Consider the following 14,401-nt stretch of genomic DNA (forward strand, 5'->3'; position numbering starts at 1 on the left):
TTGGGGCCGGTAAGACAAATATGGCTGGTTGACATCTTGATTATTTGTAGAGCAAAGTCTAGTAAGCTTTCCATTGTGCTACTGTTTAATTGTTATGACTGTTTTCTTCTTACAGGTGGAAAGCCATCAAAAACAGGTAAGACTTTGTTTTGTAGAATCCCTAAGAAAGAAATTCTAGTCTTTCTTCAATTAAGACAAAAATAAGCTTCTCAACGACAGTAGAGCTGAAATGTCATAAACTGTATGCATAGAAAATGTCCAACGTTTATATGAAGTGCGTCGATCATAATGGCTCTAACCTCTTTTCCTCTCATTTGTCTGTAGGAGGCGGCTACGGTGGTCGTGGTGGAGTGACTGGAGCGCTTGGAGGAGGACTGGTACCGGGCGGAGTCGGGTCAGGTGGTGTTGGTCCTGGAGGCTATGGAACTGGACCTGGAGGAGTTGGTGTTGGTCGTTTTGGACCGGGGGGCCAAGGCACAGGCAAGGGTTTTTTTTTTTTTCTCCTCCTATCCTCCTATAACTGCTAGTATTGCTACACACTTGTCACATGTGACATGTCAGTCTGATCACTCTAAAACAAGGTGAGAAATGACAAACACAATCAGATAAATGCTGGTAAGAAGAGTTGTATCCTCAACAACCTTTGAAGATACTATTATTAAAATCCAGTTTAAACATCTAGTAAGCTCATTACCTACAAACAGATTGCCTGCTATGTTCACTTGAACCGTGTGTCATTCACAATAAGAGGAAGTTCTCTGCTCTGTACACATGGACCAGAGGTCAGCCCCCATACGGAAAATATTGTTCCTCAGTTTAATTCAACGCAGCAGGATAAGGATTGCATACATATACTGTTATTTCATTTCCTCATTACCTCAAGGTTATAAGCTGTAGTTGAGGGGCCACCCACCCTCATGCACACATACAGTGATAAAGGCTAATGCATTAGGAATGGCAGGTCCCTGATAAAGGACGGAAGTCATCACGTCAGTCAGAAAGACTGATTTGCTTTGGAATTTCAGGCCTCTCTGTTTTTCCTACGCCGAATATGCGAGTTGCCTGTGCAGGATGAGGAATGTTGGTGATAATATCCAAATGATCCTTCGAGGTTAAGCGTCGGTTTTTGGAACCTTTTGAATCTCACCCATTACACCAGTGGGTAGAAAATGGGTCAGTGTAAGAACAGGAAACAGACTCATGTGTCACACTTTCCAGTTTACCAAAAGACTGGCCGTCTCAGCCAAATACTTCTATTGCTACACAATAATGCCTTCAAAGTGTGTTTGTGTTGCCCTGCTCCACCCTGAAGAATAAGACGCAAACATCCTGGTTCACCTGAATAAGTAATGGGAGGCATGCATTTATAAACACTGGGCTGTAATTTCAAGCAAAAAACCACATAACCAATTAAAAACGGTGCAAACTGTTGCATGAACACAGTGACCTAGAGCCGCTTATATTTAAGACAATATTTAACACTTTAAACTAAATGCCAGAAGTATGACTGTCCTAGTTTAAAATCTTGTATTTCCATATGAAGCATTATGTGTACTAGCTAGAGCTGCAAAGATTAGTCAATCATCAGAAAAATAATAATGAACTTTTTTGATAATCGATTAATCCTTAAAGTAATTTTTTATGCATTTCTGTGTTTTTACCTCATATTAAATTGAATATCTTTCAGTTTTTGACTGACAAAACAAGACATTTAAAGACATGACCTTGGACCTTTAGAATCCGGGGTGGACATTTTTCACAATCTTTTGACTTTTTATAAACCAAACGATTAGATTAAATTAATCTAGAAAATAATTGGCAGATTAATTGATAATGAAAATAATCCTTAATTGTAGCACTATTTCACACTTGAACCCAGAAAGGTAGAGATGTCACATCTCAGAATATAGTAAAAGCAATAGACATAACAATGGCATAACATGCCAGACAATTTTTAACAGAGAACGAAGGAATTAAATGTATAGTTTGCAACAGTTTTTTAGAAAGATTTAGTCATCTTTTTCTTCTGGTGGTTTTTCTCATTCATCTCCCTTCACATCTTCAGTTCCCTCTCTGCAGCTTTGTAATTGTTACTGACCCATCTACAGCCAAATCCTATAAGAGATTTAGTTCTTAAGTCAAACATGCACACTTCAAACAAATGTTCAAAACCTTTCCGGAGAACAAGTTAATCCTTGTGAGGTTTCTCTCGGGCAGCCATCATACATGTATAACATTACAAAAGGGTGGAGTCGCAGAGAGAACACACTGGATTCATTAATGTATGATGTAGTGTATTGTAGTCACTAGAGTAAGTATAGGAAGTACTAAGTACTATTTCTCTTTTATCTGCTCATTAGGCCTCGGGGCTGGAGGCCTCGGGACTAGTGGAGGTCAGGGAGCTGGAACAGGCTACGTACCTGGAGGTGAGTGCTTTCCATTTGTCAACATATGTATCTTTACATGACACCAACTAACAGGTTTAACTGCATAGATCGCTTTATATTTCTTCTTATAAGCAAGTGCTGGAACTGCTGGAACAAAGTGTCAGCCTGCTCATCTGTAACATCAAACAATATAGCCAAGAAATATTCTCTTCTCTTAACTGGTCACACACCTTACATTTTTTGTTTTGCTTACCCTAAAGAATATATGTATTAAACAAACCTCTGTCCTGACGCAGGTGGCTATGGAGGCTACGGAGGGGGTTATGGACCAGGTGCTGGTCAATACCCAGGAGCTGGTGGAATTGGTCCCAAACCTCCTAAAACAGGTATTTGCTGTTTACTAATCAACATTAAACAGTTTAATAATCACTGAAATATGTTTTCATTTATATATATTAATTTTTTCCTTGGGAACAGGTTATGGACCTGGAGGTGCTGGATTTGGGCCTGGCGGTGCTGGAGTTTGGCCTGGTGGTGCTGGAGTTTGGCCTAGCGGTGCTGGATTTGGGCCTGGCGGTGCAGGAGTTGGGCCTGGTGGTGCTGGAGTTGGGCCTGGTGGTGCTGGAGTAGGGCCTGGTGGTGCAGGAGTAGGGCCCGGTGGAGCAGGAGTTTGGCCTGGCGGTGCAGGAGTTGGGCCTGGCGGAGCAGGAGTTTGGCCTGGCGGTGCTGGATTTGGGCCTGGCGGTGCAGGAGTTGGGCCCGGTGGAGCAGGAGTTGGGCCTGGTGGTGCTGGAGTAGGGCCTGGCGGTGCAGGATTTGGGCCTGGCGGTGCAGGAGTTGGACCTGGCGGTGCTGGATTTGGGCCTGGCGGTGCAGGAGTTGGGCCTGGTGGTGCTGGATTTGGGCCTGGCGGTGCTGGATTTGGGCCTGGCGGTGCAGGAGTTGGGCCTGGCGGAGCAGGAGTTTGGCCTGGTGGTGCAGGAGTTGGGCCTGGCGGTGCAGGAGTTGGGCCTGGTGGTGCTGGATTTGGACCTGGCGGTGCAGGAGTTAGGCCCTGGCGGTGCAGGTGTTGGGCCTGGCGGGGCTGGAGTTGGACCTGGTGGTGCAGGAGTTGGACCTGGAGGAGCTGCTGTGCCAGGAGGAGGTAGATACTATGATTTACATTATACTATACTGTAAAACAATTAGACATATTGTATTTCTAGGGGAAAAGCTTATATCAAGTATTAAATATACATTAAGTGTCCTATACATTGTTGTTCATTGTAAACTTTTCAAGTTACATTAAGTTTCAAAAAGATAATTCTAAGAATTACTACTGCAGGTGAATAAAATATGCTGTTTTGCTATTGCAGTTCTGTGTAAAAGTTATATTTAGTCAACTAAAGTGACTTTTTACTTGTACTGTTCAGTTCCAATGTTGCCACAGACTGGCACCACTGGGGGAGGACCTGGAGGAAAGAGCGGTGGTAAAGCATCAAAACAAGTTCCAGGTAAAATCCCTTTGGTCCTGATCAGTTCAGTTCACAGTTTATGATCAACCAGAAATTCTTAATATTTTGGGTAATGTTCTAAATCTGCATGTGCTGTCACACAGGAGTTGGGGTGCCTGGACTCTATCAAGGTGGATATGTACCAGGCCAAGGTATGTTGTAACACAAGCAACAAACATACAAATATCTAACAAATATTAAACAATATAATAATATATTACTCTGTTTTTTTTACTGCAGAAGTTGTACCAGTTGTGTGATTTTATTCTCATCTTTCCTGGCTAGGTTTTGGAGGACGTGGTGTTCTCCCTGGAGTGGCAACAGGAACTGGACTTGGACCTCAGACTGGTGTGTTAACGCACTCGATGTTAATGAATCTTGGAACATCACATCTTGGCACATATGCCTAAAAACTAAAACTATTGCCTTATTCCTCGCAGGGGCCGGAGTACTCGGCCAGGGGGGTGCTGGACCAGGAGGAGCAGGCAGTAAGTGTCATAAATTCCTGTATTATATTACAAGCATATTTCGTATGCATTACTTGAACTTTAATATTAACAAGATTAATTAACAATAAATATTATCAAAGGCTGCAATTTAGTTCACAGGATGAGCATCTCTGTATTGTATTTTTCACCTTAGACGGTCGTGGACAGCAATTGCCTGGGGTTTTTCGTGGTTATCCTCTCGTATCACCAAAATCAGGTACATAGAAACCAGTAATGTAGTAAACTGTGCAGCTGCATGTAGTCACATGACGTCAAAGATAAATGAAAAGGCTGAACCATAAAAAATGATGTATTCTTTCAATCACAGGGGCGGGCAAATCGAAGAATCCAGCCAAACTTGCAGCTAAATACGGTAAAGACACTTTAGCTGAGGTGTCAACCTCGTGTTCAACATATGACAGTTACATTATAATTTAATGCAAAAAATTATGTATAAATGTTATATTTAAATAACCTGTGTTGACATTTTTTGTAAGCTCACTTGTTTGTTTTTGTGACCAGGTGGAGCTGGAGCTGGAGGAGGTGCACTTGGTCAAGGAGGTGCTTTGGGGGTTGGTGCTGGAAGACTCCCAGGAGGAGGAGTGGGAGCCACACCTGGATTTGGAGTTGGAACAGGAGGTGGACCTGGTTTAGGTAAATCTGGAGTGGTGCACATTTTTCAGGTCTTTTAAGGGACGCCAAGGTGCAGGATTCACCCATCAAAGAATTTGTCACATAATGTATTTTACCATTCCTGTTATATTTTCAACAATTAATATCATTCTACATTTGCACAGGTAATTTAGTCCTTCATTGATTGTTTACTTGGACATTTATTTGTGCCATAGGTTATGGTCCGGGCTCAGCCAAAGCACGCAAATATGGTGAGGCATATTTGCACATTTTTGCCAAATATAAAAATAAGATGATGAATATAACATCCTCTTTTAGTCTTTAGCTGAAACACACTCAAAACTTTAATCTCTCCAGGTCTTCCGGGCGGTGCAGGCATTGGCGCTGCTGGAGGCCTTGGAGGAAGGGGAGGAACGGGTGGAGGAGTTGGACCCGGCACAGGAGTGGGACCCGGCTCTGGGGTTGGTTATGGTCCAGGCGGTGCCGGTACTGGGTCAGGTGGTCTTGGCTATGGTCCAGGCGGTGCCGGTACTGGGTCAGGTGGTCTTGGCTATGGTCCAGGTGGTGCCGGTACTGGGTCAGGTGGTCTTGGCTATGGTCCTGGTGGTGCCGGTACTGGGTCAGGTGGTCTTGGCTATGGTCCTGGTGGTGCCGGTACTGGGTCAGGTGGTCTTGGCTATGGTCCAGGCGGTGCAGGCACTGGTGCTACTGGAGGACTTGGAGGCGGAGGACCGGGAGGAGGAGTTGGACTCGGCATAGGAATGGGACCTGCCTCTGGGGTTGGTTATGGTCCAGGTGCTGCCGGCACTGGCACTGGAGGAGCGGGTTATTGGCCAAGTAGAACTGGATACGGTCCAGGTGGAACTGGAACTGGATTAGGAGGAGCAGGAACAGGACCTGGAGGTAATTATGAATCAATTATAGATTTAGGGGTTTTGGAAAATGTGGCTATAATTATGCAACAGTTATGGCTTGAGATACACTATGTAGTTATTGGACAGACTGTATTGCATTTGCAAAGACAAATGCATAATTACTGTGTTTGTGTTTCAGGGTATGACGCCAGTGCCAAAGCTCGTAAATATGGTAATTATAGTAATATATTTTTATATAATTGTATACAACTTAATTGCATTCAACAAAGAATATCAAAACAAATCAAACATGGCTGTTCTGCTCATAGGCATGTTAAGTGGAGCACTTGGAGGTCCAGGAACAAGTGCTGGAGGAGTCCGGCCTGGCGGTGCTGGGACAGGCTATGGACCGGGAGGAGTTGGGCCTGGTGGTGCTGGGACAGGCTATGGACCAGGAGGAGTTGGGCCTGCTGGTGCTGGTACAGGCTATGGACCAGGAGCAGGAGTTGGGCCTGGAGGAGCTGGCTATGGACCAGGTGGAGCTGGCTATGGACCAGGTGGAGGAGTTGGACCTGGTAGTGCTGGTACAGGCTATGGACCAAGTGGAGGAGTTGGGCCTGGTGGTGCTGGTACAGGCTATGGACCAGGAGGAGGAGTTGGGCCTGGTGGAGCTGGCTATGGACCAGTCGGAGGAGTTGGGCCCGGTGGTGCTGGTACAGGCTATGGACCAGGAGGAGGAGTTGGGCCTGGTGGAGCTGGCTATGGACCAGGTGGAGGAGTTGGGCCTGGTGGAGCTGGCTATGGGCCTGGTGGAGCTGGCTATGGACCAGGTGGAGGAGTTGGGCCTGGTGGTCCTGGTACAGGCTATGGACCAGGTGGAGGAGTTGTGCCTGGTGGAGCTGGCTATGGACCTGGAGGTAGGATGAAAGTGAATGTCCAAATTCAAATAGGTCCCGTGGTTAATATAATACTCCTAAAAGATATTGATGTGTCTGCATTTTGTAGGTTATGCTGGTGCCAAAGCCCGCAAATATGGTAAGAAACTTTTTTTTAACATAAATATAGTAAATGCAGATTTATCTGTTCATCATGAACTGGTCTTTTGGTCTCTACAGTCTACAATCTGTTATTTCATGTAATTTGTATCAACAGAAATATACAAAAATATAATTAAATACATACACACACCCCAAGCTCCTCTAGTTGAAGACTGAATGGAACACAGTTCATCAAATATTTATAATGGAACAATTAAAAATGATCTTGGAATACATCAAGACAAATTTACCAATATATGGTCAAGGTGGATTGACTACATCAGACCTCAAAGACTGACTTTATGCGAGACACATGTGCATAACTTGAATATTACCCTTCCCCCCAGCATCTTCATAGTTCTGTTTGTTTCAAATGATGCCTGCAAAATATGGCCAATGAGGAAGGAACCTGATATATTGTCATCTGGGAATTTATTATGTTTTAATATGGACTTTAAATGTGAGAAATGTCAGGTAAAACAAGTAACATATAACAAGTAACAAGAAAAACTGTGATTTTTCATACTTCCATTGTTATTGATTTTTTATTATTATTATTATACCTATACTCTTTTCAGCTATAACATATCAAAATGTCTGCCATGAAAACGTAAAGCGTAACGTGCTACCGGGTTAGTTTATATTTTCTTATACAATGCTGCTGTCTGCAGGTCTGGGTGCAAGAGGACATGGTGCTGGAGTCGGACCTGGTCCTGGGCTGGGGGTAGGAGGACTGGTCCCAGGACGAGGTGTTGGAGTAACAACTGGTGGTGGACCTGGAGCAGGACTGGGGACCGGCGGGATACCTGGTTCTGGTGTTGGGACGGGAGGTGGACCAGGTGGCTTTGGACGAGGCAGTGCTGGAGGTATAAAGAGAAGAATGACATTTATGAAACAAACAGAAACAGAAAGATTACTAAACATATTGTATGATAAAAACTCCATAGGGCTTCCTGGTGGAGGAACTCTATATCCAGGATATGGACCTGGTGGTTATGGGCCTATTCCAGGGACAGGTTATGGACCAGGCTTTGGTACAGGACCAGGAGCTGGATATGGACAAGGTTCAGTGGCAGTTTTAATTTTGTCCAAGATAAATCTTGCCAAACTCAAATTAAGCTAAATCCTAACTTGCCTAAATGATTTCTGTTTTCTGCAGGCTATGGAGCTGGATCAAAACCTGCTAAATACGGTATCAAAATGCCCTTTTCTGTCTCTTAAAAACATGATGGAGGTTTTATTCAAATTCTAGTAAAAACTAAATTATTTGTATATAATCCTGGTGTAGGTCAAGGTGGAACTGGTGCTGGTGGGGTACTTGGAGGTGGAGCAGGACGAGGTGGTGAGTGGATTATGTATGATGACATTGAGCATTACAAACTGAGAGCAATATAAATAAAAAAGTTTTTCGGTCAGCACTAATACTTTTCTTTTTTTGTTGGTATTCAATGATGCACTCTTGATGGAGTTTCTTATACTCTATTTATTATCTTGTGTAATTGTATAGGTGGTTATGGGCTAATAGGTTTTCAGTAGAATGTCTGTTGTAAGGAGTAGTTTGGTCTGAAGTACATCTTAAATCTAGATACCGTTTGAACTATTCGTTTGTTGCCCTCTATTGGTGGTTACCAGGTATTGCAACAACAGGTGCCTTGCTAGCTTGGACCTGAAACAAATTATCAGATCACATACATGGTAACAGAAATGCAATATAGTTCAAAGGTAATATATGTTAAAATGATTAGAATAACAATAATGCTCTGTCAATTGTTTTATTGCAGTAGTTTGAGACTGGAGGAGCTTCAAATATGAGTAGATGCATGGGAGGACAGAGAAGGTTTCAAAGTATCTCAGATACATCAGTATGTTGCAATATAGTAAAATAATAAAACTTACATTTATTTGGTTGTGAAATGAGTCTACAGCCTGCTATTCTGAAACACTAATCACATTTTTGGGTCATGCGTGTCCTGCTTGACAATGACGGTTGATATAATTCTGCTAAAAAAGCTGAATAGCAACATTAGCATATTTTAGCTTTAAATCTAAAAAGCAGTAGGCCTATATTTTTTTTGGAAAGTGAAATTAGATTAGATTAGATAGAAATCTAAGGAAAGGGGATTTTGTAACTAGTCAGTAACACTAATAGCTATCTTTTATTGCTTATCTCATCTGCTCAAATCACTGTGCTGTTGTCATCCGAGTAGTCAATACTTAAATCTCATTTGTTGTGATCCTCAGGATATGGCACAGCTGGATCTAAAGCTGCTAAGTACGGTAAGTTGACAAGACTCTGTGTCAAGTAGGTAACATTATGTGTATAGTATATACATATTTGAGGAATAGAGCTGTTTATAGGCACATCTTTTTAATTTACCAGATTATTGCTTTTATAAACTGTAGGTCAACCTGGTGGAGTTTTACCTGGAGCAGGAGCAGGGACAGGGACCGGCACTGTAGGATCTGGTACAGGGACCGCCACTGCAGGATCTGGTACTGCAGGATCTGGTACAGGGACCGCCACTGCAGGATCTGGTACTGCAGGATCTGGTACAGGGACCGCCACTACAGGATCTGGTACAGATACTGGCACTGCAGGATCTGGCACTGCAGGATCTGGTACAGGGACCGGCACTGCAGGATCTGGTACAGGGACCGGCACTGGTGTTTCAGTGAATGGCACCAGCACAAGCAGTGGTGCAGGGACAACATCTGGACCCAGTGGTAGGCTTCTGTTTTGAGGATTAGGAATAGACATTTTGCTTACAGTCAATTATTAATAATTATTTGGATAATCTGTGTGATAAACTATGTCTGCTGGATCAGGAGGAGGACTTGGAGCCACAGGAGGCACACCAGCTCCAGCACCAGAAGGTATCTGTTAAGTGTTAGCACAAAGCAGCACAAAAACACATTTTAGTCACATATTATCGCAATACATTTATTTACTCATAATCTAACAACTATTGAAATGACAGTGATGGATGTGAACTTCCAGATTGGAGGAATGAGAAAGAGAAAACTGGTTTATCTCCGCCAGGCGTAAAAAAGTGGGGTGATCATGCGTTTGGTTGTTTGTGTCTGTCTTTCCGCAGTTAATCTCGGGTACTACTGGACCCATCAGCACAATACATTTTTAAGTGATTGTTTGATACCGTCATTGACTGCTGACTCATTCACTCCTCTTAACTGGCCAGAACAGCTTCATTAACAAAAATAAAGCCTTACCTAGTCTGTTGCAGACCACATGTTGGTTTGATCTAGTTTTGAACCGGAGCAGCTGCAGAATAATTAATTATTTAATTCCATGCCCGAAATATTATGATCCACAAAAGTTAGGCATGATACAAGATGAATAAATCCCAGTTTTTATTATCTTTGCAGCCACTTGAATGTAAGGGATCCGGGAGGGACAATTGAATGAGATTCTTCTGTGTTTGTTAGGAGAGTCAGAGAAAATTATTTTTCCAGTCTTTGTTTGATTTATTCAGTTCACACACTTATCCAATACACTTATACATACATAACTATTTTAAAATCTCAGTCCTTTTAAAACTTTGACCTTATTCCAGGTGATAGCGGTGCTGGCAGTGTGATAGAGGGGTCTGGAAGTTCTGGAGGAGAAGGTGTGTTTAAACTTGCTGGAGAACCTGTCTGTGCACATATTTTATACATATTAGACAACAACTATCAAACACTAAAATTCAGGTCCTAAAGTATAATAATCTGACGGTTATACAAGATGGTCCACAGACTCCATGGCAAACACCGGAGAAAATTAAGGAACTATACTATACTAAATATAAAACTCACTGCTCCTATTTATTTACACATATTCTTCCAATATCGCACTGCACATCCTGTTAAAAAGCGTCCACATGTGTGTGTATAAAAACAGGAGGTACTGGTGTGGCTGGCAGACCAGTGGGTGCTGGAGGTGAAGGAGATGGCCTAGGTGGAACAGGAATCCCCATTATTGGATCAAAACCAGGTATTTTGGTTATTTATACTACAAATTCTAAATATATATTAATGTAAATTAAGGTTTTAATTTATTCTGCCACTAATTAATTCAGGCATGTTTTGAACTTAAATTAAAATGTGTTATGGTGGAAGAAACTTTACCATCTTAGATCTCTTTGTTTAGTCTTCTGGCTGTGTTGTCTTCACACTTTCATGTTTTTTTAAATCATTTCCTTTAAACAGGACTCAATGGGACAGAGGTTCCAGGTCAGTGTTTATTTCATAACCAGAGCTGCTGCATGTTTGTCTGCAAGCACTGCATGTTCATCCATTTCTGTCAGAGTGCATCAGTTAGTCAGCCGGACATCCCAAAAACCATGATGTGGATTTAAATTACATCTGGTGGAAAGCAAAGCAACAGTGTTTCTTGGATTTTGTTATGGATAGTGCCATCATGTGGACATTTATAAACACTTTTTTATGCAACTGAACTTTGAAATGTAGAAGAAAACACATTTTTCCCCCAGGATCCAGGAATATTTCAGAATTTAAAATTCTATTTTGGATCATTGCTAGATATTATTATTTTTTTACATTAATGCTATTTAACATTTCTTACATGGGTACATCATTTAAATAATAGAACATGTTGTACTATACTAATGTTACAAAGCGTTCGGACTGTATGATTAAAGACCATTAAAGTTAAAGCTCAGTTAACTCAGACACCACTGGTGCCGTTTGCTGAAACTTGAAGGGGCAAAAATATTTACACCTGGTGTTTTACTGATGATTACACTTCCTGCTGACTTAGAGATTGTCACTCTGGCATCAGGTGGAAAATATTCCCTGATGTTTCTTGAATTTCAATGTATAATTTTGCAGGTTCTGGTGGGGATCTCTCAAGTGGGACATTGCCTGGAGCTAAACCTCTCAAACCTCCAGGTCAATAACATTTAAAATGCAATTCGCCCGAAAAAGGTAGAGCCATGTTTTGGGATTTCTAATTTACCTATTACCAAACAGCAAATTGCCAATGGACAAGACAAAGCAACAAACTACATAACCTCCATGCTTGCTATTGTTTTAGTGTGGAAGCTAACAGAGATCAAATTAAAGAATAAATTATACTCACCAGACTTCTTTTCTGTAATGGTGGTTTTGATTCTAGCTGAAATACAGGTCTGGTGTTCTGTGCTCTGTCTGCAGGTGTCCCCAGAGGTGACACGCCAGGTGAAGGAGATGGAGAGGGAGGTCCTGATGGAGAAAGAGGTGGTACAGGAGGCACAGGTGGAGAACCGGGTGGAGTAGGAGGGATTCCTACCAGTGCAGGAGCAGCAGGAGGTGTTTCAGGTGGCGTAACAGGAGTGGGAGGAGGAGACGGTCCTGCTACTGGAACTGGAGTTGGACCAGGAGGTGCAGCTGGTGGAGTTGGAGGAACACCAAAACCGCCAAAAGGTGCCATTTTTGCCACTCCATTATGACTATTACATCTTTCACCGATGAGTATGAAACGTCCACTATAGCCTCTAGGAATGACTAACATAGTGTTAATTGTGAAAAAAGTTTATTTTTTTGACCTGGTGGAGTAGGCGGGGTGGCAGGAGGAGTTGGAGGAGGTCCTGGAGGAGTTGGAGGAGGTACTGGAGGAGTTGGAGGAGGACCTGGAGGAGGAGCAGGCTTGGTACCTGGGGCTGGTGGAGTAGGAACAGGAGCCTTTAAACCTGGAAAAAGTGAGCTGCTGCTGTGTATATTGTATATTAATCCCAAACCTAAATGCTTATGTTACAATGATGTTTACTCTTATCCATCATAGGCTATGGTGCTGGTGGAGCTGGAGTTTTACCAGGTGGAGGTATGCTAACTAACACTATGCTTATCATCTTTTATCAGCAATGGATTATGGTGGTATTTTATATATTATATCGCGATGCAGCATGGAGCATTTAATCTAACATTTTCAAAGAAGATGTTAGATTTGGTGCTCCATGCAGTTTGTATCAGAAAGTTAGTTTGTCTTCTTTATACAACCGTAAAATGGAACATGGGTACATTTTTCTTTATTAGTCCATATTACAAAAAAGCCTCTTTATTTAGAGTCACCTTAAACCATATTATTTTATAAGCATGGAATATTTAAAAAACAGGATTAAGGACTATTTGTCCCGTTACTGGACACTGATAATTCATTATTTAATATAATTTGCTGTTTGTCTGTTTCTTTTATGTTTTATGCTGTTTGTTTTTAGTCTGTTGTCTAGTTATGTGAAACTTTTTATGCTGGCGTCTTGGCCAAGACTACCTTGTAAAAGAGATTCTGAATCTCAATGGAAATTTTCCCAGTAAAATAAAGATTAATAAAATAAAATACAAGTTACAGCAAACAGATGACATGAAACAACTGAAAACATCTGAACATCTGAAACAGTACATCTCTTTTTATCTCTCTCAGGCATACGTTACCCAACTGGAGCTGGAGTAGGACAGGGAGCAGGAAAATCTGGCAAAGGTTCGATAAACTTTAAACTGCCAATAATTGTTTATTTTTAATAAAGACTTAAGCAATGAAATAAGCTACGCGAGACATTTAATGTATTTTCTTTCTAACAGTCTATGGGACTCTTGGAGCAGGAGGCCAGGGTAGGGTTGGGCCTGGCGGTTATGGAGCTGGTCCAGGAGGTTATGGTGCAGGACCCGGAGGTTACGGGGGTGGCCAAGGTGGATATGGAGTTGGACCTGGAGGCTATGGAGGCATTGGTGGAGGTGTGGGAGGAGGAGTAGGAGCAGGCCCCGGTGGAGTCGGTGGTGGACTGGGGGGATATGGTGGTGGTGTGGGTCCTGGTGGTAAGTTGACCTCTGAAAATGTTGTTCTGTCTGAAACTAATTTTATTAATGAAGTCTAGGAATATTTCACCCCAAAATGATCATTTGTGTATCAATCACTCACCACCCCTTGTTGCCTTGAATTTGTGAAAAAAAACCTTTGTTTTTGTTTGAAGATTAAAAGAATAGAGAAAAGTCTTGATGAATTGAGGTAAATGGGGGTCGCGTTAAAAAACAGCAGAACCATATCAAAACATCTGTTTACTCATTACTACCCAAACACATGCATTTTCCCTAAAAGCTTACTATTTAAAATACTTTGCATTAACAGACACTGTCGGCCTACTCGTCCGGTGTATTTTAAATAATAAGGTTTCATTAAAATTCCATGTTTTTAGGAAGTAGTGAGCATACGACTGGATTATAGTGCACGAGTTGTGTGTGTAAATTATATAGTTTTGCTGTAAACACAAATTAAAGGTAACACTGGGTGAGTAATTGATATACAAATGATCATTTTGGGTGAAAAGTATTTGATTTTAATTGATCTGCTCTGTTATCCAGGTTCAAGATACGGCACAGGTTCAGGACTGGGCACCGGCAAACCACCAAAACGTATGATAAGCATTACAGATATACAGAGTACAGATACAAACATTTATACGGAGAACTGAAACAATACCATTATTTGTTTTTAGGTTATGGGGCAGGAGCTGGTGGTGC

The 14,401-nt window shown here is 42.0% G+C and overlaps 1 protein-coding gene across 1 annotated transcript; it reads right to left on the reverse strand.

Annotated features, from left to right (window-relative positions):
* Positions 1 to 5,749: 5,749 nt before the first annotated feature.
* Positions 5,750 to 10,652, reverse strand: LOC115018783 (keratin-associated protein 10-6-like). The gene is made up of 5 exons (XM_029447998.1): positions 10,648 to 10,652; positions 9,317 to 9,535; positions 7,600 to 7,752; positions 6,203 to 6,766; positions 5,750 to 5,898 (listed from the first exon to the last, which is right to left on the reverse strand). The coding sequence occupies exons 1-5, from the start codon at positions 10,650 to 10,652 to the stop codon at positions 5,877 to 5,879; spliced, it is 963 nt and encodes a 320-aa protein (XP_029303858.1). The 3' UTR covers positions 5,750 to 5,876.
* Between the last annotated feature and the right edge of the window lie 3,749 nt (positions 10,653 to 14,401).

This window comes from Cottoperca gobio, chromosome 14 (genome assembly GCF_900634415.1).
Source record: "Cottoperca gobio chromosome 14, fCotGob3.1, whole genome shotgun sequence".
NCBI classification, from domain to species: Eukaryota; Metazoa; Chordata; class Actinopteri; order Perciformes; family Bovichtidae; genus Cottoperca; species Cottoperca gobio.